Here is a 25,535-nt window from a genome sequence, read left to right as displayed (position 1 = left end):
GAATGGAGCATCCTTGACCTGATAATGGAAACCCACACAAAATTTTTAGTTAATACAATATGTAGTGATGAAAAATCATCACTTTGTTACCTTCCCAGATAGACAGGGGGGAAGGTGTCCTCTTTTAATGTGCATTGAAATCCTAGATGGCCGAGTACAGTGGCAAAGTTAGACAAGTACCATAATATTAATTGATGACGAAAACTGGAAGGCATCTACTAAGCAACTAGTGAAACTGTTGTGTGACAAGATTTCTGCTGGGGAGACACAACACAGACACCTACTTATTCCAGATAGGGATCCCAGGACTAGCTTGTAGGACAAAAAGTCTAAGCCTGCTTCTGAATTTTGAAAACACAGCAATCCCTGGGCTCACCCCAAGCTCAGGACTTGAAATTCCACCAATCCCCACACTGGAAATATCCACCCTGGAAAACTTCACCCATAATAAATCCTATAAGCCTGCCTTCCACTGAGTTCTTGCCTGCTTCTTGCCCAAGCAGAGCCAGCCACCCTGATGTGTCTTTCCCAATAAATGTCTTGTGTGAGGTTTGTTGTTCAATGTGACTTTGTGGTATTCTGTGGTCCTCATCTGTCAGGATACCTTTCCCTTCAGAACTGCAGCACCTATATTGGAGAAACCTTTCCCCTCAGAGCTATAACATTTATATGACCAAAGTATGGATACCACCAAAGTCCATGTTGGTGAACCAATGAGTTTTTTGGGGGTTACTTATATAAATATGAGTGAGGAGTTACTTAACAGGAGCAGAAATAACTCAAAGACAGCCGCATCACCAAAGCCCACCCTAGCATGGGTGACAACTCACAAAACCGGAAACTTAGGCCCACTGCATAGCCTACAGGCAGCTCAACAGGCTGGAGAAAGTCCTTTCCCAGTATTTCAGTCTAAACCTCTTCTGGGCAGCTCTGCTGGTTTCTGCTTCTTTCGGGAACTGGTCTGGTTTCAGGGACTGCAGTTGGGGATTATTTGAGAATAACTCTCATCAGATTATACTCTGGGAGGGAGGGGCCTGGAGAATAAAGTCAGTTTCAGGTACTTCCTAAAACAGTTTCGAGTTGATTACCATCTTTCTTAAAACCTTCCCCATAGGATAGAATGTTTCAATCTTGGGAAGAAACTGCTGCACAAGAGAAATTAATCAAATTTAACTAAGTTTCCTTATCAATATTCTAAAATCAATAATTTTATGCACTAACATCAGACAACTGGAAAAACAAATGTTTTATTTACAGTGTCAATTTGGAGGCATCAAATACTAGTAAACTAATTAAGAAAAGCCGCACAAGATTTGACATTAAAAATTATAAAACTGCTGAGAGAAATTAGGAAAACCCAAATAGCTAGAGATATATACTAATTTCTGGATAAAAAGATTCACATGCATTTGAGAAACAATAGAGTTGAAGGTTTATACTAACCAGATTTAGCATTTACTAAAGGCATATTCATCATGAAATTGCTATACCATCATAAGAACCAATTGGTATCATAGCCTAGAAATAGACTCCATTGCTTTTCAACAGAGGCAAAGCAAAAGTTTCCCAACAAAGGTGTTGGAACTATTGGGTATTTAAGTAGAAAAAGTGTATGCAAAATGAATTTGAATGTCCTTCAACACTACTTTTATCTAATAGAATAATCCATGCATTATTGTTTTATACTCATACACTGGTAATGCATTATTAGTTAATCAAAGTGTTGTTTCTAAAAATATTGTGCTATTGTTGCTGTTGGGATATTTATCTACAACCAAAGAAATTGTTTTAAATTACAAAGGAACGGTTTTTCATTAATAACTGTAAAGGTAGCATATGAAGTAAATAAAAAGTATCCAGGACTACACAATCCAGAAATTACCTGAAAATGACATTTGGGGTAGTTTCCCAAAGCTTTTCTGTATAACGCCATAAAATTTGCAAATTTCTTAGCATGGTATTATGTTACTTACAATCTTTTTCTTTGTGAATTCTTAAAATAATTATAATTATTAATTATGATTGTTTGTATGTTATCTTTTATTTCAACACATTTCTTGATTTTTGTGATTTTATTGTCAGTGGCATAAATTTTAATTGTAAGCTATGTTCAAGTCACACTTCACTGGATATCTGCTCCTAGTGTACCCGTCAAGCTCATAAACATTCTTTCTCCATTGAAATTCCCCATCAAAATATGCCTTATCTATTGAGCAAGCATGCCTGAAGGAAGTAATTTTGAAACAGTTATATTTTTGTTGTCCGTGGTGACTTTGAGTTTGTCTTATCTGCTCAGCACTTCCTTGCCCACAGTGAAATTTAAGGAAGGTCATAAGCCGAACATTTCAACACTGCATCTAAATGTCCTGTTACAGAAGTAAGCACAAAAACAGCTATCAGACCATTCTTACAGCACATAAAACATTGCATGACAACACATGATTGTCCAAGTGCTCGTGATCTGACTGAAATTTGTCAGTTTTCCTCTCAACCAGTAATGTTTGTTCTCCATGTGGCCTGAGACTATGCCCTGATATTGTGGGCTCAAGAACAGAGAAAGGCTGTCCTCAGAAAGAACACAAGAGAACAGCAAAAAAGAGACGCAAGGATGGACCAGAGGCACTTCCTCAAGTCTGCTAGCTGTGGACCCTGGTTTCACTTCCTTCTAGAACTTCCCTGGCTTACTGCCTGAGAAGATCCTTGTTCATAACAATTTTTAATTTTTCTCCCTCCCTCATTTCTTTCCTCCCTCCCCTCCTCCTGCTTCTCTTCTTTTTCCTTTTGTAAAGTTGACTTGTTATCAAATAAACCCAAATAATAATAATAAAATAATAAAGTAATTCATGGGAGGCTTTCTCCTATAAATAATTAACCAACCCTATTCATGTTCTATACGTCCTTAGCTTTACATATGGAAAGTATCACCTACCTAGTCCCTCAATATAAGTTCAATTTTGGCTACAAATCTATAGTGTACTGGCTCATTCACCAATTTATTGAGCACCAACAATAGACCAAGGAATGGATTTTACTGGGTCCAATATGTGAACCAAAGAGTTTCTTTGGCTTACTTATAGGACCTTGTGCAAAAGGCTACTTCTGGTAACTGGTCACACCTCCAAACAGCTGCATCAACACAGAGTTCTGCCCCTTCATGGATGTTGACATCATGGAAGCTACATCATAGAGTCCTACTTTTAGTTAACCCAACATTTTCTATTTACTCTGGCATCTCCCAAGGTCATGTACATCTAGGAGGTGGAGGGGGCAAGAAGGCAGCAAAAGTGGACTCTCAGGTAAGAGAACTATTCCCCAATCCCCTCAGCCTACTAGAGTGTCCTGGTATATTTATTACTGATACTACAGAACTATCTAACATTGTAGTGTTCTGTTTATTTTGTTGCCATGAAGTTATCTATCGCCTCTCCAAGGTGGCTATGGGATAATCATGCCTAAAGGAAAAAAATCTATACTGAAACAAAGGGAAATCAAGTTTAGTTGGCCTTGCTATTATTTCAAATGTTGTCAATAAATTTAACACTATAAAAATGACTCTTGAATGTCAATGAATTCTGTTTTCAAACATTTGGCTTGGATTCAGCATATGGTTCTGTGACATGATTTTAGTGATTGAGGCAAAGAGATAATATTCACTCAGTGTTAACATTTATTTTCAGTAATGTCCACCATCAGCTTTCTGTTACTATAACGGTAAGTGTTACACCCCTGAAAGAAAAGGCATCCTGGTAGTCAGAAGCCAAGGGTTACCTACAGCTCCGAAGGGAAGGGTATCCCAAACAGAAGTGTTACAGCTCTCTTCCTGTGGGGATGGTTTCCCCAACAAAATGTTACAGTTCTTACTTTAGGAAAGGTTTCGCTAATATAAGTGCAACAACTCTACTCCAGAGAAATGTTACAGCTTTGCTAAGGGAGTTTTCCAGCAGAAATGTGACAGTTTTGTTCTACTCTGGTGAAAGTTGCTATATCTCTGCTCTTCTCTGTACTGACAAGAAATTCATTAGCACAAGCATCACTCAAGAAGTTTAATGGGAGGGAGGGATCCAGGAGAGTAGCTCCCTCTTGCCTGGGTGGGAAAAAGGCAACCCCAAACTGAATAGGTACAGGGATTATAGAGGTTTTTTTTTGGGGGGGGCAGAATTTTTCAAGGTAGAGATTTTCAGGTGGGAGTTCATAGGATTTCAATTCTTGAGCTTGGGACAAGCTCAGAGATTGGTTGGTTTTTGTGCTCAGGGACTGGTTGGATTTCAATTCCTGGATTGGTTAGGGGCAAGGTATGTTCCTTTGGCTCTGGTCTCAGGGCCAGGGTTTTCTTTCACTGGCCCTTTTCACCCTACAATAACAAATTACCCCTCAAAGAAAAGGTTCAACTTGTTTTATGGGTTTGTTGGTTTCAGTCTGTGATCCTTTTAGCTCCATGTCTTTGGGCTAGCACACATTTAGCTTTCAGAAACTTGTTTTCTATATATCCTATACAACATCTCATTCTCAAACTGTTGGATAACTTTGTTAGTTAAGCTAAAGTGACTCAATAAATATCCAACATTAGTTGTCAGTGCTACAACATTGCAGAAAAAGAAGAGAGATGGAATGCGGAAGTGGTATGAAGAAGCAATATATAAAACAAGGCTGCTCGGAGTGGTGTAAATGTTGAACTTTAGAAGTTCTGAGATTAGAGGGGCAGAGAAAAACATAAACAGAGAGACCAACTGCAGGGACACTCAGACGGAGGGTCCACCCTGTATTTATGATAACTCTTCTATCACTCTTAAGGTGAAGTAAGTGAAAGCTGAAATGGTTGGAGAGAAATTTCTAGAAGGGGGTGATGTTTGCTGTGGGTCTTGAAGGTGGGAATTTGAGAATAAAGCATTGAATGGAAAACCTGAGCCAAAGCATAGAGATGAGAACATGATCTGTTTTGCAGAGGAGTGATCCATCTTTCTAGACTCTAGTGTATGCCAGAAACTGTGGGAAACTGCCCAGGTAAGTATGCTGGACAAAGACATGTCAGAAGCATTTGAATACAAATGGCAACACAGAAGAGATTGCTGAACCATGGTGCTGCAGGATAGAAACTGGGGCGAGGTTATACAAGATGCACTGGAAGGGTGGAGGCTGAAGCCAGGTAAACTAACTGGGGCATCCTCCAGTGAGCCATGTGTCACACGGTGAAAGCCTCACCAACATAGTGCAGATGTGAGAAGGGAGGCGCGATAATTCAAGAGATGAAAATATCTGGTTTCCAAGCATGAATAGCTAGAGAAGACAACGGAACTTCTTGCCTAAAAGGAGTCTCCATGTATGGGGTTGGGGCTTAGGGTAGAGTGCAGGATGGGAATGCAGGTTGATATATAAAGAGTAGCCAGTTGCATAGAACATTCCACTGAATTCGAGGAAACGGAGATCTTTGGAGAGGGAATGTGAAGAAAAGGATGGAGAAGTGTGGTGAAGATCACCGACATTAAAGGCCTTGGACAGGTAACATGAGCCAGCGTTGGTGGAGACAGGCAGCCTGGGGGATGAGACTCAAGGCTTGTCACAGAATTAAGAGAACAAAGTGGATGAGGAGCTACAGAAGCTGAAAGCGGAGGAAGATGATCACCTTTAGGAGAGTTTAGTCAAAGACCTGGGTTTAGAAATCAAAGACAGGAGGAATAGGAGGCGATGGACTCGAAACGCAGGCAGAGTAATGAAGCTGTTATGAGCATGCGCTCTGACAGCCACTCTCCCTGAATGCTGGTTCCACGAAATCAGGCCAACTTAATTTTCAGAGGCTTACCCACTATCATGTGCTAGGTTGACCATCTGCCACCCCCCTAACTCATGTCTTTCCCACCACTTCAGCTTGTGATCTTATTTAGAAAGGAGGGTATTGCAGATCTAATGAGTCCATGTGAATTCACACTAGAGAAAGGTGGGTCTGTGGGGCAGTGTGACTGGTGTCCTTGTGAGACGTGAAGGGAGACATAAGGAAGACACATGTGCCTATAATGACAGGGGCAGAGGAGGGGGTTACATAGCTGCAAACCAAGAAGCACCTAGGGCTGCTGAGAACAGCAGAAATGAAGGGGAGGGCATGGATCAGTTCCTGAGTCAGCACTGTAGAAGGATTTACGGGGCCCTTATCTCTAGGACCACAAGAAAAGAAATTTTGTTCTTTTGAGCCTCCCGTTTTTGGCGTTTTGTGGTGGCAGTCCCCAGACCCTTAATGCATTCAGCCATCTTGTTCTTAAAGTGAAGGCGATACTGTCTTTATAGTGAGAAGTATAGTGAGAAGTGTCTGTTCTGCAGCTAGAGCTCAGGCAAGTGTTGACAATATGTTATGTTATTCTTTACGGATCTGGTTGTGGACAGAGGGGGGAAAATGATCCTAGTCTGCCATGGAGATAATAAAGTCATATTGTTTTTCTTGCAAAATAATCAGTGCATATTTAAATTGACATGAGTCAGTTTAGATCAGAAGAAGCATTTTCTAGGCTGGCCACTTAATCGGTGTGATGATGCATTTCAGAATTTCAGAACACTAGACTCACCCTCAAATTACAGACATTAGCACCATTGAATACAACTGTTACAGGAAATGTCAATTTTATCAAAGATAATTGTAGGTATCCACATATGAAAGAAGAGAATCTTATTTTAAGTAAAAACAAAAAACAAAAACAAAAACAAAAAAACCCAAAATAACAAAAAATAACTTTCTTGGATTAAATTATTAATGATTTAGATCCAGACAAAACTTTTTTTTCAACATAACTTTTCAAAATGGTAGACTGCACATCATTCTCCCTCACACATGTAAACAGCTCTATTTACCCTGTCTGAAGCCCTGACCAGAAGTCCAGGGGTGAACTTTTAATTGAGTTCTACTCAGCAAGTTCAAAACAAATGACTAATCTAATTTCATGGATTTACTTGCTCCTCATACATTAGACATCGGTACAAAAGCTTTTACTAAATTCTTTTACTAAGAATAGAAAGGAACAAACAACAATTTGAAAATGCTTAGCAAACGGCTCATATCATGTTCACATGTCCAGAAAGGCAGGAAGATGAGAAAAGGGCAAAGACACTTTGAAAAGTGTTCTTCTTTAAAGAAACAGTCGCAGCAGAAGAGGACCATTAAAAAAAAAAATAACTATGAGAGAGTATAGCTCAGTAGTATACTGTCTCTTGAGAATGTTCCCACCATTTTTTAGCCACACTTAAACCATTCTTTTTTTTTTTTTTTTTTAATTTCTAAGGAACATTTAATGTGAAATTGTCCTATAGCAACAAGACTAATGTAGACCAAGAATTTGGCTTTATCTTCACCTTGGAGTAAATGAAAGTCTTTATTTACCCTTCTACTGTACTTTGAGCACCATAGTTGACAGTGAAATATTACATTGTACCTCATTTGAGCGTGGAAATCCAGGACAAAATATAAGGAGGCCGAACGTAAAATCTGAGTCCCCTTGGCAATCAGACTCCGATTATTTGAAATGTTCCCTGGTTTCAAGGAGGAAGTTACTTTTTGTTGTGCAAGATGTTGATCATAGAGCCTTTGGCAGACTGAGAGATGACAATCAACAACTGCCTAGCTAGTGAATTTCTCAATATATGTTGGCTAATGGAATTGTAAAACATTTCCTTCCATTCCTTACATAACTAGTTAAGACAAAGATACTTAGGGAGTGGATTATCTTTCTAGTTGATTCAGTCTCAAACTTGTGATTAGATTGTAAGGCTTTGGTCACAATATTTTACTTTCCAAAGGCAAAGGCCAGATGTTTATCTTTTTCTGTTTTATAATACTCTCAACATTTATGGAAAATATATACACATGTCAACAAGTATACATATATAGATTATGAGTGCACACCTATATATTATGTAATATATTCATTATATTTACTGAGTACTTATATATCACATATAAACATATACTAACTCCTGAAGATGGGTATTTTGCATATTTACTTTTATCTCACAGTTTGTAAACCCTTGTAGTGGTTTGAATAAGAACGGGAGTGGTCGGTTTGAAAGGATTAGAATGGCCCCCACAGGCAGCCCTGACTTTCCAGCTTTGCTGCTCATATCCTGTCTTTTAGGTTGTCTTCACTCCCATGCACCTGCACCTGCACCATCCTAATGGAGCCTCCATAAACATTCTTCACCTTCGCAGTTCCACAGTGTCTTCTTGGGGACTTCTTGCTTGGCATCTGACCTTACCACACATTGCAGGGCTTTAGGAGCTTTCTGGAATCCTGGTACAAGCCTTTGTGATGCTCTCACTTTTGCATGATTCATGTCTGAAAAACTGTATCAAGTGGTCAAGGCTACCAAGCTCTGTTGTTAGCTCTAGATGTAGTCTGGCCCCCTTGAACCACAAATTTTATTTGCTTCTGTGCATGGACCCTGATGAAGAATTTTTCTAGGTGATTGTTTTTGGACAAAGAGTCTCTTTAGTGACATTGTCAACCTAAGCTCCTTCCTTAAAAATGAATTTGAGTTTTCACAAGTTCCTCTTACTGCCAGGGGGCTTTCCTACTGTTAGGTTTCTTTGTAACAGGACTAACCCCTTTAACAATCACAGTTGCTTTTCTGTCGCCTAGTTGCAACTTGAAACTTTCCTGCCAGACTATTTTCTCTTCCAAACTGCAGTTTTGTATCTCTTTGCTCTACTTGTCACTTTCTCTTACTAGACCTAGATAAGAGCAATTAACAGTAACCACAACATAGCCTGAATACAATCCTGTTTTGAAATGCATTCTGCCAAACATATTAGTTCAATTACCTTTTAATTTAGCCACACTCAAGTTCTCAGGACACTGGCAAAGTGTGGTTCTCTGCCAGAATACAACAGCTATGCTCTGTAGCCTGGTCTTGACAGAGTCCTTGCTCACCTCTGAAACCCTATGACCAGTCTCCACGGTCCACATCTGTTGGCATTCTTCTGAACTCCCACCAGAAGGACCATTAAGCATTACTTGCAGCACTGTAGGGCTTCTCTAGCTCACACCTCCAAACTCTCTCACACTCTTCCCACACACCTGCTCCAAATGACTAAGAGCTATATGGTCAAGTTTGCATAGCAACAGCCTTAATTCTTGGTAATAATTATCTGTATTCCATTTGTGGAGGGAATACTGACTTACTATTTGGAGATTTTATTATTCATTTAAGTGTGGGTATATGTGCAGGTGCCCTTGGAGGCCAGAGGGTGCTGGATCCCCCAGAACTTCAGATTCGGGCAAATTTGAGCCATCTGATGTGAGTGCTGAGAAACAGACTTGGGCTCTCTGAGGGAGCAGCAAGTGCTTTAACTGCTGAGCCAGCTCACCAGCCCCCAACTTTTTGTTTTTAAAGCCAACAGTCAATGAGGTTGAGTCAGGCTACAGCAGGCTCAGAATGGTCTTTTGTGGGTTGTGATTGCAGTCTTCACACTGACCCTTGAGCTTTCCCATGACATCACCTTATGGCTCAGCTTCTCTGCTATGTATTTGCTAAAAACAAATGCCACAGACTGTGTAGCTTAAATAATTTATGCCCCATAGTTCTGGAGGCTGGAAGACACAATAAGGGTGCCATCAGACTCCATGTTTGTTGAAGGTCCTTTCCTGGGTTGCAACCATGTTGCATTTTACATGGATGAGAGACCATCTCCCTCATCTTTTCTAATAAAGACATCAATCCCATGCACTGTCAAAACTTCCTAATAATCTGGGAAACTGTGTCCATCTGGAGAGATACAAACATTCAATACACAACATGGTCTATGCTGAGGTTCAGGTTTTCAGGTCTAGTGTATGTATTTGAGGTCAGATCCATGCTTTTCACAGCACTAGAAAGAAATGGTAAAAAATAAAAGATGAGGTTTAAATATGCTGATTCTTCTCATCTTTTACAGTTGGAGCTGAGAAGATGTTATTTAACCTGGCTAAAAACTAGGAATGAGTCATAGGAACCTTGGACCTGTGCTTGGGTGAGGAGCAGTTGGGGAGGATTCTTCAATGTACACACTTCATATGTTAAGAGTTGTGAGCTACACGAATATATTATCATCTTCAAAGGAAGAAAACATAAGTAGATTTTTTTTCTATCAAAGGACTCCTTTACAGGTAAGTCCCCTTTGCTTCTTCTTTAGAAGAAATATTTACAAGGCAGCAATTTTCATCTGGCTTCAAAAAAGTCAATATTTAAATGTGACAGGAATAAAACCTTGCACCTATCCGTGTTTACAGACCCAGATTCCATTCTGTGTGTTTAAGGACCCACATGTTAAGTACCCCGGCCCTCAAAAACTCCCAAGAAGTATTGCAATGAAACAGAAGTATAATGAGATATATATTCTCTACAGTAAGTAACATATGAAATATTAAAATCCACAGACAATGAAAAGGAAGCTTAGCGGTTTCCCATTGTAATTAAGTGCTCACACTGGCTAATGCAGTTTAATTGGGGTTAGAACCCAGATGCTTGGGCTTCAAAAGTAGACAAAATATACAGTCTACTGTGCGGTGGGGGGAAAGAGAAGAACAGGTCTGAGAAGTGAAAATGTGTGGTTGTTCAGATTGTTTGGAATAAATGGACAATAGATAGACTCTCAACTCATGTATTTTATCAGTTATGGTGATAGACATTATTAGGGATGACCATAGGATGAACCTCAAATGTTGTACAGGTATTTCCTTGGAAGGAAGTAGGGGGAACTCAAAAGAAAGTCACAATAAGTCACAACAAAGTTAAAAGACTCATACAACCTTCCCCAGGTTGTATACGTAGTAGACAGTTGCTGGAAGGAAGACTCATGTGACACAGATGAAGGACCCCACCTCTCCATGAGGTGATGGATGGACAGGTGTTCGATATTGTTGAAGTACTGTACACACACTAAAGACCCTGTTAGTGTTCATTTCTTATTGTGGGCTCTCTTTCCAGTACTCATTTTCTACTAACAAAGATGTTGAGGATGGGTTAATTTGACCACTTGGCAGGTGTCGACTCTCTCATGCTTCCCTGTCTGTCTCCAGCAAAAGGACTGCCAGTTAAGCAATTGGCCAGTCTACCGGCACCAGCCATCTGGAACACTCCATGGATGCCCTGTACTTTTTGCTATCCAGTCTTTGATGAACTCGAGTTGATCCTGCAACTATTTCCACCCAGGGGAGCATTCCACCCACTGGCGGCCTAGTGGTAGGATGGTTGTTGCTGATACAAAAAGGACTACTGTGCAGTTGGTGCAACCACAAACCTTCTTAAGTATGAGTGATTTTCTGTGCTTGGTGCAAACACCTCTTCTTTGGCTATGTAAGCAGGTTTGCTGGCTCATTTTGTAAGCTGTCTATGAGACAGTGTCCTGTGTACTGCCCCTGGCTTCTCTAAAGAGGTCTTTACTGGCTGTTCTAATTTGCTTCCTATTGCTGGGATAAACACCATGTCCAAAAGCAATGTGGGAAAGAAAGGGTTTATTTGATCCTACATTCTGTCATGGAAGGGAAGTCAGGAACTCACCATGTGCAGGAACTCAGCACAGGAACCTAGAGGCAGGAACTTAAGCAGAGTCCATGGAGGCACTCTGCTTGCTGGCTTGTTCCCCATAGCTCACACAGATTGTTCTTTTACATAACCCAGGACCACCTGCCCAGAAATGGTACTGACTGCAGTGGACTCAGTGGTACTGACTGCAGTGGACTGGGCTCTCCCCGCATCAGTCATTAAGAAAGAAAGCAACCCAGGCAATCAGATGGAAGTGTTTTTTCTTAATGGAGGTTCCCTCTTCCCAGATAACTCTAGGCTGTAACAAAGTAACAAGAATAAATAAATAAATAAATAAAACTAAAGAACATGTCTGCCTATTTGGAGTAGGGTAGACTGGGCTGGAATAATCCCCCCCCACTCCCCCAGCCCCCACCCCCGAGAAAGCACAGAGAGAACAGGATGACAACAATAAAATAACACTAGGGGTGGCCATAGGGGAAGAACCAGCAAGCTGAGTGGCCAGAGGGCTGTAGAGGGCATTGGCAATTACAAAAGAGGCAGAGCCACAGGCCTTGGGGGTGGGCTTGGCAGCAGCAGTAGCAGCAACCATCCTGTCAAATACCTAGAGACACACAAACTGCCAAGGAGCAGTTCTTGAAGAGCTTCTCCTTGCTTACCCACCATTTCTATTGGAGTACAGCAGCAGGGGCCCAGCCAGCTGACTGGTAACAAAAGTGCGAGACTGCATTCTGTTTTTATTTAAAATGATTTGGTATTTCATTCACTATGAAGTTTTGTATTTTAAAAAATACAGCATTTTAATGTTATTTATCTTGATAAAGGTTATTTGTAAAATTGCCTTAAAATTTTCAGATCGTGTCTCAACCATCTAATATAAATGCTTGAATATATATGTATGTATATAAATATATATATATATATTAAATCACATGAAAAAGGAGAAATGTTAACTTTGTTATGAAGTTCACTCAATTATTCATTAAATAAATATTTCTGGAGCATTTTATTGTAAGCATTGCCCTAGGTTCAGAATGTTTTCAATATGTATTTTTAATGGGTGCTAGAGCATTTTAAATAATACTGTGTAATTATAAAGACCCCAATAGCTTAAAGCTTAAGATAGGCGCGTTTAATGAGATGCTCCAAGACTTGGCTATAAGCCTTTCACTAAACGTGTTCATATTTCCTAATATGTCAAATCCTTTTGCAGCATCATTAGGCAACTTCACATTCTAAACTTTAACGCTAGGGAGGGGCTAGTGAGTGAGGACAGATACTATGGCTGCTGGAAAGAAAAAGAAAGGGAGGAAAGAGGGAGGGAAGGAAGGAAGAAAAAAGAATAAAATTAGAAATGACGCCTCTTCAAATCACTTAATTCCTCAGTTTCTCATACTAAGATACAAAGAATCAGAATGTTGAAGCCTCATTTATGTATGATAATCTATAATGTTTGAAGTAACAGATTTAATTCAGCCGATAAGCTCTAAATTACAATGGGTTTTAATTCATTTCCTATTAATGATCCCCAAACTCCCTTTTTCTATTGTGGGAGCAAAAGAAAAATATACAAAAATATTTACCTGCATATACATGATTGCCATTTTAAAGTGCTCACCAAGAGCAACAGTATTTAGGCCACTCAACCCTTCAGCATCTGGGCAAATACACCTGATTGGTTTTTTCACTTCATCCTGTAAACTTTATCAACAGAGTGTTTGAAAAAAGATGGAGTTGGGCCAGGGGAATGGGGTGACTAACATGTTTTGCAAACACTTATATTTTTATTTTCCAAATTAAAAGGTTTCAAACTTCAAGGAAGAGTGTAACCCGCATAAATTGGACTTAAGGTGCTTCTGAGACTGACGTTTGATTTGAAGGATAGGGAGAGGGGGCTGATCTAGTTTAAGTGCTGGGCAGGCATGTATGATGACAGAGATTCACGATTGTAGATGAAAAGAATCCTATGAACCAACCTGGGCCTGGAGGATTTGGACACCTGCCGGGCCTTGCGTCAGTAAGTGATTTCAGATCCTGCATCCACCGGAGGTCAAATTCTTATTGTTGTCTGGAAGGCTAGTTGAAATGAAAACAAAGATCTATTTCTGTTTTGATGGATTTAGCAAAGGGCAAAGGAAGAGACGTATCCAGGTCACTGGACTCACTCTCGGAAAACCCCGCAAATAAACACACCTGAACATTGTCATTTACACCTTTGCAAAAAGTTGCTCGCAGACGCCCTCACGGAGAGGGAAGGATCTGGAGTCGCGAAGCACCTTCTCAAAAAACCCTGACAGCTCCCCAATTCCATGCACCCCGCTCTTGGGCCCGCCCCACTCGCCAGCTTCAGGTCTCCGGGGGCGCGCAGTCCCGAGGGGGCGAGGGCCGTGGCGGCTGTTCCCTCGGAGCACCCAATCAGCAGCGAGCCCCGGCGGTGGCGCCAGTGACGTAGGAGGCGCTCCCTCCGCCCCACTGCGGGCGGACGCTGGGAGCAGACAGTCACTCGAGCTCCGGGCTGCTGCGGGCGGTGCACGCGGAGCTGGAGCAGTGCGCGTGCGCGGCCGCTCACCGGGGGAGGCGGGGCAGAGGGGCGGGCACGCGCGTGCGCGCTCCCGGGGCGGTCGCGGGCGGAGGGGGCGGCTCCTCGAGTGTCGGCGGCGACCCTAAGGCCGAGCGGCGGGCGGGCGGCAGGTGCCGCGGCCGGGCGCCGCAGCCTCTTGGCGCGTCCCCGCGATGAGCCTCGATCCCCGGCCTGCCCCCGCCGGCTGCCGGCCCGCGCGGGCCTCACGGCGTGACCTGAGCCTCGTGGCGTGGCGGGCCCCCGCGGCGCGACGCGGGCCCTGAGCGGGAGCGGCGGTGCCTCCCGCGGCCCAGGCCTCGCCCTCCCGCGCTCCTCGATGTCTCCCCGGCGGGGAGGACGCTGCCTGCGACACCAGCCGAGCGGCGCCCCCCGGAGCGCCCCGCTGCCGCCCCGCGGGGACGATGAGGGCGGAGGGCGCCAGCCACTCGATGATCAACCTGTCGGTGCAGCAGGTCCTGAGCCTCTGGGCCCATGGCACGGTGCTGAGGAACCTCACGGGTAATGCGCGGGGCGGAGGGAGCGGGGAGGGGGCCCCACTCCACGCGAGTCCTGGGCGTCCGCACCCCCGACTCCGTGCCGGCCGCTGGAGCACGCCAGTTCCCAGACTGGATCACAGTTCACGTTTGTGTCATTAACCCCCCCACACCCCTGTCCCGCATGAACGCACACGCGCGAGCGCGCACACACGCTCTCTCTCTCTCTCTCTCTCTCTCTCTCTCTCTCTCTCTCTCTCTCTCACACACACACACACACACACACACTCACACTCATACAGAGCTTCTTGCAGCTTCGATCATTTTTATTCTTTCTTTCCCAGTGTAGCTCTTGCTAACAAATCTCAAACCAAATGCTGCACTTCCATCCCTGCTCACGGTGATCTGTTTGCTTGGACCATTCATTTCTTTTTCAGAGAGAGAAATGACTAAGTAGATTATAGTGGGTCAGGGGCTGGGCCAAGGTCTAGAGCAGTCGAAGCAGTTATCTGCCTTCTCTCCTATTTCCTTTATTTCCTTTTGTCTTTCTGTTCTGGCCTGAAGTTGGTCTGTGACATTTGCGAATTCAACAATGAAGGTGGTTGGGAATTGAATTTATCATCAGTTGTGGTTGCTAGAGTGAGGCATTAGTACACATAATATTTTCATCTGATCTGTAGGCTTGCTTTATGAAGAGAATTGGTTTTCTTAATGTGGAAATGTTTAAACTCTGAGTTCTGAGTTTTTAAACTAGTTTATAAAGAGCAATGTTAATAGAAAATAATAGAAAAGTGATAGGATTAACAATTTGAGTCCAGGGTGTCTGCTTTTCTGAAGTAACAACCTTCTAACACCACCACCCCTAATTTTTTAAAAATGTCTTATCTCCAATTGAACAGTAATATTTCAAAACCGGTGTGATATCAATCAAGTTAATAGCATATAATATACATATGCATATTGGTAAAATCTGGCATGATAAAGGGCTCACATTCAAAGAGGAAAATGTGATGGGATCATGTACCACCTGGACAATTTTCAGGGTACACAATTCCTTATAGATGGAAACTACAGAGTTAAAGGAAACTCTGGAGCCAGACTCTTCTTGGTTGCATGTTTATAGTTCTGAAAAGTTAAACCCACATAAAGATAATTTCAAGATTGACTCAGCTGTCTCACTTATGACATTGTGTGTATTTATCCACAGCTCCATATTTCTGAATTATTTATTAATTAATAATGATAAAGACTTAGTGAGAATACATGTTGTCTATATTAATAATTAGTTTATCTCATCAAGGTATTTTACAAAGTAAGTCTGTGGAGTGGTAGTGTAGATGTAATGGACCTGTGAGCAAGATTTAGCAATATTTTAAAACATTTCAGATTCTCATCATTATAATGGCTTTTCAGCTCCACAAGTCATCCATTTGGTTGGTAATAGCAGATAGCAATCTCAGAGAGTTTCTCTGGTGTGCGCCTAATAATTGCCTATAGAAAGTGTCAGCCTGTGGTTCTGTGTGTCCTGCACATACAGGGGAGCATAGCTGTCCCGAATGTAGCTTGAGGCTTAGTCAAGAGGTGTTGTCTGCCGTGCTGTGTACAGTCTAGTCTGTTCAAATCAGGCAAGTACACACAGCTCCCAAGACAATAAACTCACCATTTATTGAGTGTCTCCTATGGATTTCTCTCTCGGTATATAATTTCTAACCTTAATAACCCTGCAAAGTATATGTTCGAAGCAATTTGGACAAACTAAAAGTGAGCAGTGGGGCTTCAGAGCAAACCTGCCTACAGAATGCCTTCCCTTTTCCCTCTCTATAGCTCTTTATTCGGCTTCATCCGCTTCGCTCCATCAAGTAGTAGGAATTTCTTGCTTCATCCTGCTACTTCTGCTCCTGGTACCTACTTATGTTTTTAATTGCATTCTAATTTTTGTCTCTTCTGCCCTGGGTGTTTTGAAAGTAAGGCCTCTGTCTTGCTCATTTCTGAATTCTCACCTAATAGCATACAAGAATCTGGCACATTGTAAGTGCTGAATCCGTGTTTATTGAAGTGAGATTATGAAATGGTACCTAATACAGGACTTAAACATGCTGCTGCACTGTAGTTCATCTATGTCTCTTGGAGTAAATGTGCCATAGGTGCTTAGGCAGTTTTTATAGACCATCGTCTCACACACTTGGAAGACAGGTGAATGCATATTGAATACAGTTGTATTTCGTACTAGGTGGCTCTAAATTATTTGATGTTCTCAATAGTTTTTGAGAGATGTATATCTTCAGTGTACAGATGCAGGCATTGAAGCAGAGAGCAAGCTTCAGTTTGGTAGCTAACATGATTGTAACATGTACTGTTAATTCAGAAGGCATATTTGGTATCATAGCAGGTGTATAAATGAAACAGATGACGGAAAGAAGCGTACTGTAAAACCAGGCTGTCTTGGATTATGGCTGAAGGAATTATAGAAATTTGGGTATTGGGAATTTGTGTTAATTAAATACCAGATAAAAGGGAAGTAAGTGCTTGTTTCTGTTCTTTGTAAAAACAAGCAATGTTATTTTACTCTTAGGATTTTGGCTAAAATGCAGGAGTCTGACCTTTGGAAAATAGTCTTATATATGTACTGCTTTGTTGGGAATAAACTTAAACCTAGAAGAACTAGAAGCATCTGAACCCGAGAGTTTTAGGGTTTCTGAACCACTACCCTGTCACTCTTACCAGTGAGAGTGACACTGCAGTGAGAGCCCACGGCAGATTCTGAGTTCATGCCTGTCCTTTCTGCCCTACATAGCTACTTAACAAAGGCAGATTTGAGAAGTAGTAAATCTTCTGATACTTAAGATTAGCCTGGCACCTATTTGTCACAGCCTGAGAATATGTAAAGGTGTCTCCAGTGGCTGGGCCCCATACATTCCAAGACAGCTCTCCTACCCCCAAACCCCACACACCCATCCCTCCTTCTCCCTGGCTGCCTGAACCCACAGAGAGTATGTAGTCCTTAGCATGCATTCTTATGATACAGTGTACTTTCTGTTAGGTGCAATATAAAGCTGGAGACTTTTAACTACACACTATCACCACTGTTGCACCCCTGTTGCACTCTGATGCTATTAAGTAAAACAATGGGCTGTTTGAACACAAGCTTTGCAATACTGATGCAACCCATCCGGTAGCTAACAGTCTCCTGATAAGGGAGATGAGGCCCAAGTCTGTATGCCCTGACAGAGCTGATTCTTAGTGAGATCGAGCAGAACAGTAAGAGATGGCATCATACTGTTTGAATGGCCAGCAATTTTTAAAGCATGACTTGCTTGTTCCTAGAATTTTCCATTTAGTATTTTTGGATGGTTTGTGATGCAGGTAGCCGAAACCATAGCAACTGAAATCTTGAATGATCATTTACTGATTTGTCCAGTAAAAAAAAAGGTGCTGGAAAATGTTAGATAATGTTGAAAAAAAACAATGCTTTCTAACATTCCAAGTGGCTATTATTTGTAAAAGTTACTGATCCATATTTATTATATTCCCAGACTAAGGAATCCTCTAAGGTTTGGTCATTTGTTTAATTTTTGCCTCTTTTGGAGACACTTATGAGGATTTTGAGAACAAGCCATTCCCAAATCCTGTGTCTATCCCCCCCCCCCCCGCCCTTTAAGCTTATAAGAGAGATGAATGGCTTCCTTCCTTTCTTCATTCACAAGTACCCTTTTCTATGAATGTATTCTAAATTCCTAACACTCAGTCTGAAGTTGGATTCCACACTGTGTCTACCTTTTCAACTTTGTAACTTGATGGTTCCCCCTGCCAATAATTACCTGTATCTTTTTGCTTTGTTTTGATTTTCTTAACCGATTTGGCTCCCAATTTGTATTCTGATCCAAATTTGGTTACTAAGGATTTAAAGAAGAATTTTACATTAGCAAAGGCAGGTCCTTAAACTGCTAGCCAAACATAGTGGAGTAGGGAAAGGAATGCTGGACTCTGGGAGAAAAGAAGGTGCTGTCTTAGGCTTGTCCACTTCCTCTTTGACAGCAGAAAATATGGGGGGCAAGTGTACCCCTCCTCCTCTTTACTGGCAGTGAAAGGTAAATGCACACACACACACACACACATACATACACACATATATACGCACATAAATATATACAGCTCATTTGTGTATGCATGTGTATGTGTTACAGTGGTTCCTCAAATTGCGATGTGATTATGGTCTGATAAAACCATTGTAAAATTAAAAAGAAACTATTATTAGAAAGTATATTTAATATATCTGCCTTACCAAAACCAGCACTTAGCCTAACCTGTCTTAAATGAGCTACAGTGTCCCCTGGTTAACGCTACATCACATCAAACACACAGCGGAGACCAGAACGGGCATAGGCTTACACCATTTTGAAGTCGAAAGTTTGTGAGTTGAACTACTGGTAATTTGGGGTCTCTCTCTGACTATGAATATTTACTTTTAGAATATTCACATTCACACACATACTATTATAGTTTCCTTTTTGAGTTCCAAAGTTGATAAACTGTTTTGCTGTCTTCCAAAAATAGAGAAATAGTTCATACATGGTGGTGCAGTCTCCACCTTCGTTGTTTTCAGGTAGCTGTGGCTCCCTTGGTGTGGCTCTGTGTCCACCATTAGGTTATTTTCCTTTACTAAGGTAGGGAGCGATCAGAAATCCACTGCTGTTACTTGGTCAGTGTCTGCAGCAGTAATCCTACACTCTGCATTGTGGTATTTGTGCCAGATCCCACAGCTATTTTTGAAGCACTTGATTGGTATTTCTTACTCTTGTATAGCACAGAGCAGTAAGCGCAGGCAGGGTTGTGCTTTTTAGAAGGCCCACCTGTGTGTTTTTGACTGAAGGTGCTGTAAGCTTTGAAAAGTCAGGCTTATTGTTCAGTGGGCTCATACTTCATTTCCACTCTGTTATTTTGGAACTGTACATGAGCCCTTGTTCTTTGGAGTACTGAGGATTCGTTCCAAGAATATACAGGCTATGATTTTTGACTTTTTAATAACTAACTGTATAATTTCATTTATCTTTGCTTTCTTTAGTGACCAAGACAGTGAGTTGATCATAAAGACAGGTCAGAGATGTTGTGCCCTAGTAGGAACCCAAAACTGGAAAGGAAGGGAAATTGGGTCCAGGGAGGGGAGACAGAATTAAAAATGGTTAGGTGTGACAGGCAAGCGCTGAGAGTTGAGCACTGGCAGTACATAGCTTCGGGAGGGAAAATGAAACATGGCTACTCAGTCAACACTTTGCTGTGCAGGAACTATACAGAGCATTTCACATGTGTTTTCCTGTAATTAGTGACTATCTAATTTATTAGCCACTTACTGTGTATGATTATGTAAGGTGTGATAGGCTAATTATATATTTTAATGACCTATTTAAGCAATAATAGTTAATCATAGACTACACAGTGGTGGTAGCAACACATTTAAGAGGTTCATTAACCTTAGCTGGGTGCTGGTGGCACAGTCCTTTAATCCCAGCACTCAGGAGGCAGAGGCAGGTGAATCTCTATAAATTCGAGACCAGCTTGGTCTACAAAGCAAGTTCCAGGACTGTCAGGGCTACAAAGAGAAACCCTGTCTTGAAAAAACAAGAACAAAAATCAAAAGGTTATCAATTTCATTTAGTGACCTTGAGCTAAGTAGACTCAGCTTAAAGAAAGTTTCCCCTAAATTTTATGGAAATAGGAAAGGCCAGATTTTACTTGAGGCTAAATGCCTGTTCTATGAAAAATACCCTAGAATGTAACCTAGGGGCACATATGTACTTTCTGTAGGACTTAAAGAAGATGGAGTATACCTGACTTGCTTGAGCTGACTGACGTGTTGCTGCCCCTTCTCTTGAGGAGCTGTCCAGTGTAATTTAGAGCACATTGGTTTTTTTTTCTCATATTTTCATAATTCACCGTGGCTAATATCATCCTTATAAAAAACAATTTGTGTTTGGCATTTTTGTTTTAAGGATGGGGACATGTCCATGTTAGAAACTTTCTTTGTAGGATATAATATTTTCCTAAACCATTTTAGTTAGCAGGACACGGCTCCAAAACAGTCAGTGTGTTTTAGTTGGTTCTCATAATACCCCATGTGGTAGGCACATGGGGCCTTGCTTACAGAGCATGTGGATCAGGACTTGAAGAATCATCGACATTCAGTAAACATGTCATATGCACAGAGGTAAATTGTATTTGGTGACCCCCCTCATAGGCCTCTTTTACGGTGAGTGTTAACTTGCAAATTTGAACTACTTTAATGCTGAGTTATAGTTACTCTCAAATTTCATAGTTCAGAACAAGGAACATCTCACAGGTTCGAGATTTCAGGAATAGTTCTGGTTTTAGGTCCACCTGTCAGCTGGGCCTGTGTTCTCTGCAGACTGTCCTAGGACAAGAGGACAGCTTCCACAGACACATTCATGTAGCAGTGGCAGGGGGGCTTCCATGGGACTGTTCACAGTTGTCTTCCAAAAAAATTGGACCACAACAGAACCCATGGGGTGCATTTAACCTAATCTTGGAAGTGCAATTGTCTAGTCATGCTATATTCTGTTGGTCACACAGACCAGCTCCTGTCCACTGTGGGAAGGGTTGGAACAGTTGGGGCCTGCTAGAAACTAGCTTTAACACTTGGATAGGTGCAGGGAAAGGGAAAGCAGCCTTCAGAGGGAGGAACGGTGGCAGCACAGAGCACAAGGCATGCAGTCTCCAAGAAACAGAAAGCCACAGCAAAGAAGGCTGCTTGGCATGTGCAGTCATACAGAGTAGCCATGTGAAGCCTTTCCAGGAGCTAATCTGGACTCTACACTGCAAGGTCCATGCCGGCCTTTGTGGTCCATGCTGATGAACAGATAAAATGGTCCTGGAGGACTGGACACTTCTTTATGGCTTGTTGACTTTGGGAAGGACCAGGAATCTCAGGAGTTTGAAGAAAACTAAACGATGGAGATTGAACCTGTATATGTGATGGTAGAGAGTGAGGAAAGGACAGCTGCTTATAGAGTATTCCAGCCATATAAGGGGCGATGCCCTTTGATATGCGTGTTGAGCAAAGATAAAAAAAAAAAAAACCAAAACAGTAAAGAAACTAGTTTTCACCCTCAAATTCTCTCATCCTTCTGCCATGTACAACTTCAGGCTGAAGTAGTTGCTATTAACCCTGCATATGGAAACCACTGGGGCTGCTTATACAGATGCCAGGGCCCAGCCCTATGTAGGAAGTACAGGACTTCAAGGGTTTGAAAGTTGCTCTTGGGCTGTGCTGTCACGTGATGGAAATTAATGTGGTATAGCAGGGTGACTGCAGACAGAATCCCGCAGGAATGGCTTACTTCCAAAGAATAACTGGTTCTCCAAAGTGACGGCGTTCTGAAGATAATACCATAATATAGTAAAACATTTTGTTTACATCGTCATTAGCCATAAAGAATGCTCCCTACTAATATGTAGTATATTTAAATTTTTTTCCTTTTATTTTATTTTTTGGTTTTTCAAGGCAGGATTTCTCTGTAACAGCTCTGGCTATCCTGGAACTCACTTTGTAGACCAGGCTGACCTCAAACTCACAGAAATCCTTCTGCCTCTGCTTCCCGAGTGCTGGTATTAAAGATGTGAGTGAGCCCCTACATTTAGTGTATATTTAAGTTTTTAAGTCATGTAGTTTAATTAAATCCAAAGTATATAGAACTAAATATTTAAAGTGTGTGTGTGTGTGTGTGTGTGTGTGTGTGTGTGTGTGTGTAAGTTAGGAGTCTTCCTTACACCAAGCTAACTGTGGTTCTTTTAGATTTATAGAGTCAAAAGAAGCAAGATGAAGTGTCTAGAATCTGGCTTTTGTCCTCCTGCTCAATGTCTGTTGGGAGGTCAGAAGAGATCGTTGGATCTCTAGGAACTGTAGTTACAGATGGTTGTGAGCCACCATGTTGGTGTAAGGAATTGAACCCAGGTCCTCGGCAAGAGCAACAAGTGCTCTTAATCACCAAGCAATCTCTCCACCTACAAGCAGTCTTACTTTAGACAAGCACGTATCTCCTAGACCTTGCTTTCTTTACTGATAACATTAGTGTCAGTTTTCATATTGATCTTAATGTGCACCACCAGACCTTTAATCCCATCAGAGGCAGGATTATCTCTGTGAGTTCAAGGCTAGCTTTGTCTACTTAGTGAATTCCAGGACAACCAGGGCTATGTAGAGACAACCTATCTGACAAAACAAGATGATGCTGATGATAATAACATTGTTATTATCATTGATATTAAGGGGAAACTGACTTAGAAATTTTAAAGAGTTAGGGAACGTTCAGAACTACTATTGGGGATCCAGAAAACAATTTTTCATTTGTATATAAATGTCTCATTAATCTTTGAGTTATATCATTTTCAAGCAGCCCTTCTTCAGACTTTCAGTATGCTTGTTTGTAGGATGAGATTTGGAGCCAAGAAAAATCTTTGCTGTCTGATGACTACTTTATAGCTCTTAAAATTGAGCTGTTTCCTTGTGCCTTGGTTTGAAAACCAAAGTTCCATTTCTCCACAACTTCCTTCCAGTCCGGAATTTCTGTTGCTTTTGTCCCACTGTGGCGGATTACCTGTGGAACTGCAGTGTCTCAGCTGCGCATTCCCTGCTGAGTGTCTCTGGTTGTGGTTTTGGGGGTTTTGTTTGTTTGGTTGGTTGGTTGGTTGGTTGGGTTTGGTTTTTGGAGACAAGGTTTCTCTGGCTGTCCTGGAACTCAATTTTGTAGACCAGCTGTCCTCAAACTCACAGAGATTCACCTGCCTCTGCCTCCTGAATGCTGAGATTAAAGGTGTGCTCTGCCACCCCCTCGCTTCTGGTTGTAGTTTTATTTCATGTATGTGGTCTTAGATTTAATTTGAGGAACATGTTATGTGTGGAGTTTTATTAGAAGTTATCTAATTGCTATAAAAAGTTTATTTTTAGCTTTCAATATAAATAACCCTGTTTGATGAGATTGAAAAATCGTATCCATTACTAAGATTGCTTTTAGGACAGTGTCTGATTTAAAAATTATGTAGTAGTTTTTTTTTTTTTTTTTTTTTTTTTTTAAAGCATCACATCTATTAGTTAAATAGCTTGAGGGCATAAAGTTTTAGCATTGAGATTTTTCTATAATTGGTCTATTCTACCTTCATATAGATTCAGATTTTTAAATAATTAGTTCATATGTTTTTCTGAATGAGTGATCAATATAAGGAGAGACTGCCATAGCAGTTTTTACATTATTTTAAATAGCCTTAGCATTTTAAAAGCAAGTGAAACTGTGATTATTGTAAATGAAAATCCTGTTTTTCTAAAGATTCCCTTTTACTGTTCAATGCTGCATATTGTAATTTACGGTTTTGAAATTATATAATTAGTAAGCAAGAGGGTAATTTAGTCTAAGTGGGTAATAAACAGTATTGCCATAACTTTTAAAAGGCAGTATGTTAAACAGCTGTTGAAGGTGCCAGAAGTGACTTTAAAAATTAGTGTTTTTCGTCTTCTAAGAAGCAAAAGCGGAGATCTAAGTAGGCGTGTATGTTAAAGGACAACAGTTCAAGTGGATGGAGACTGGAGTTCATCTTGAGGGATGGGTAGAAAGACTTGTATTTGTACTTTTTTTTCACCCGTTAATCCCTCACCACAGTGCCACTTCTGTCTACAATGGTGCCATTGGCCAAAGAATTTCCTTTAATGTTTTTAGTATAGGAGTGCTGGCAGGTGATTTCCTTCCAAAAACAAAACAAAAGAAAAAGCAAAAGAAATGAAAAATAAATCATCATTGTGACTTAGCCTTTTGAAGACATTTTTGCTGGACATAGGTATTTGCCTGCCTGCCTGCCTGCCTTCAGTTTTCCTGTGACACTGGCTTCTGATTCCATGATTTTGCTGTGGAGGGAATACCATTTGTCTGGTTTTGGATTCTGAGAATCTTGGCTTTGTGGCTTGGTGTCTTTGGTCACTATCTCTTCAAAATCTATTTTTCCTATTCTCTTTTAGGATCACAATTATCTAAGTCATTTGAAGTTATTTGAAAACTCTTGGTTGGTTTTGCTCTTTTTCCACTGTATCTTTTTTTCTCTTCTGTTTTAATGTTAATAATTTCCTTTGATATATCTTTAAGTGCCTCCATTCTTTGCCCAGCTGCCTGAAGTCTCCTCAAAAGACCATTGATGAGGGTTTTCCTGTCTAATATGTTTTGTTCCTTTTAACTCTTTAGGAGTTTCTGCCTAGCTCTTAAAACTCGATGACTGGAGGGTTTGCAGATTGTGCCATCTGGGTCTGGCACAGGTTCTGTTGATTGCTGTATCTCTCAGAAGAGGATTTTCAAGTTTCTGAGTGGATCTCAGTTTTTGTTGTTGTATGCAAGATAGAATGAGATACATGATCTTCACTGGCAGAGACCAGTAGTGATCCCTGCTGCTCAAGGCTTGAGCTGAGTTTGAGGTTGACTGTTGCTGTGGTTACCCTTGCTGTACATGCTTTGCAGTCTTTGAAGGTTGCTGCTGTTGTCTTGTGCTTGAGATGGGACCTGGTACTGCAGGGCTGGTCTCGGGCCAGTGCTCCATCACCAGTCATTTCTGCATGCCTGCCTGTGTGGGACTCCCCACACACTTGCCCACTGCTGAGCTGTGGTATATGAGCCAGTGCATGGTCATTGTGGGGATTCTGGTCATGCTCAGTATACTGGAGAATTGGGATAGAGCCTTCCCAGCATTCCTCCCTTTCCAAACTATGATGGTCTAACTTGGCTTTTGTCTATACTTGGTCTTGGGTGGGAGTTTCTGGTGCCTTTGGCAGTAACTGACTCCTACTTGAAGTAGGATCCTTGGTTCTGGACAGTCTTCTGCTTCTCCCTGAGGGTAAACATTTTCCTTTTACGCTGCTCTATACTGGAGAAGCAGTATATTTTTATCTCTGGAGGGTAGCAAGATTTGCTGCTTTCTCATTGGCTGAGGGGATT

At 41.4% G+C, this 25,535-nt stretch overlaps 1 protein-coding gene and 1 long non-coding RNA gene across 2 annotated transcripts in view; both read left to right on the top strand.

The window, feature by feature from the left end:
* The first annotated feature begins 3,209 nt into the window (after positions 1-3,209).
* On the top strand, positions 3,210-12,434 carry LOC127229320 (uncharacterized). Its single transcript, XR_007835125.1, has 4 exons — positions 3,210-3,296; positions 9,911-10,121; positions 10,245-10,359; positions 11,034-12,434. It is a non-coding gene; the product is annotated as an uncharacterized LOC127229320 (long non-coding RNA).
* A 1,661-nt stretch (positions 12,435-14,095) lies between these two features.
* Positions 14,096-25,535, top strand: part of Tmem170b (transmembrane protein 170B) — a 30,417-nt gene continuing 18,977 nt past the window's right edge. Inside the window, exon 1 of the mRNA XM_051194408.1 lies at positions 14,096-14,578. Within this exon, the coding sequence (XP_051050365.1) occupies positions 14,482-14,578 (97 nt within the window). The 5' untranslated portion in view covers positions 14,096-14,481. The remainder of the gene's footprint in view (positions 14,579-25,535) is intronic.

This window comes from Phodopus roborovskii, unplaced genomic scaffold (assembly GCF_943737965.1).
Source record: "Phodopus roborovskii unplaced genomic scaffold, PHOROB, whole genome shotgun sequence".
Lineage (NCBI taxonomy): Eukaryota > Metazoa > Chordata > Mammalia > Rodentia > Cricetidae > Phodopus > Phodopus roborovskii.
Note: the sequence above shows the minus strand (reverse complement) of the source record. Positions and strands in the feature narration are given on the sequence as shown.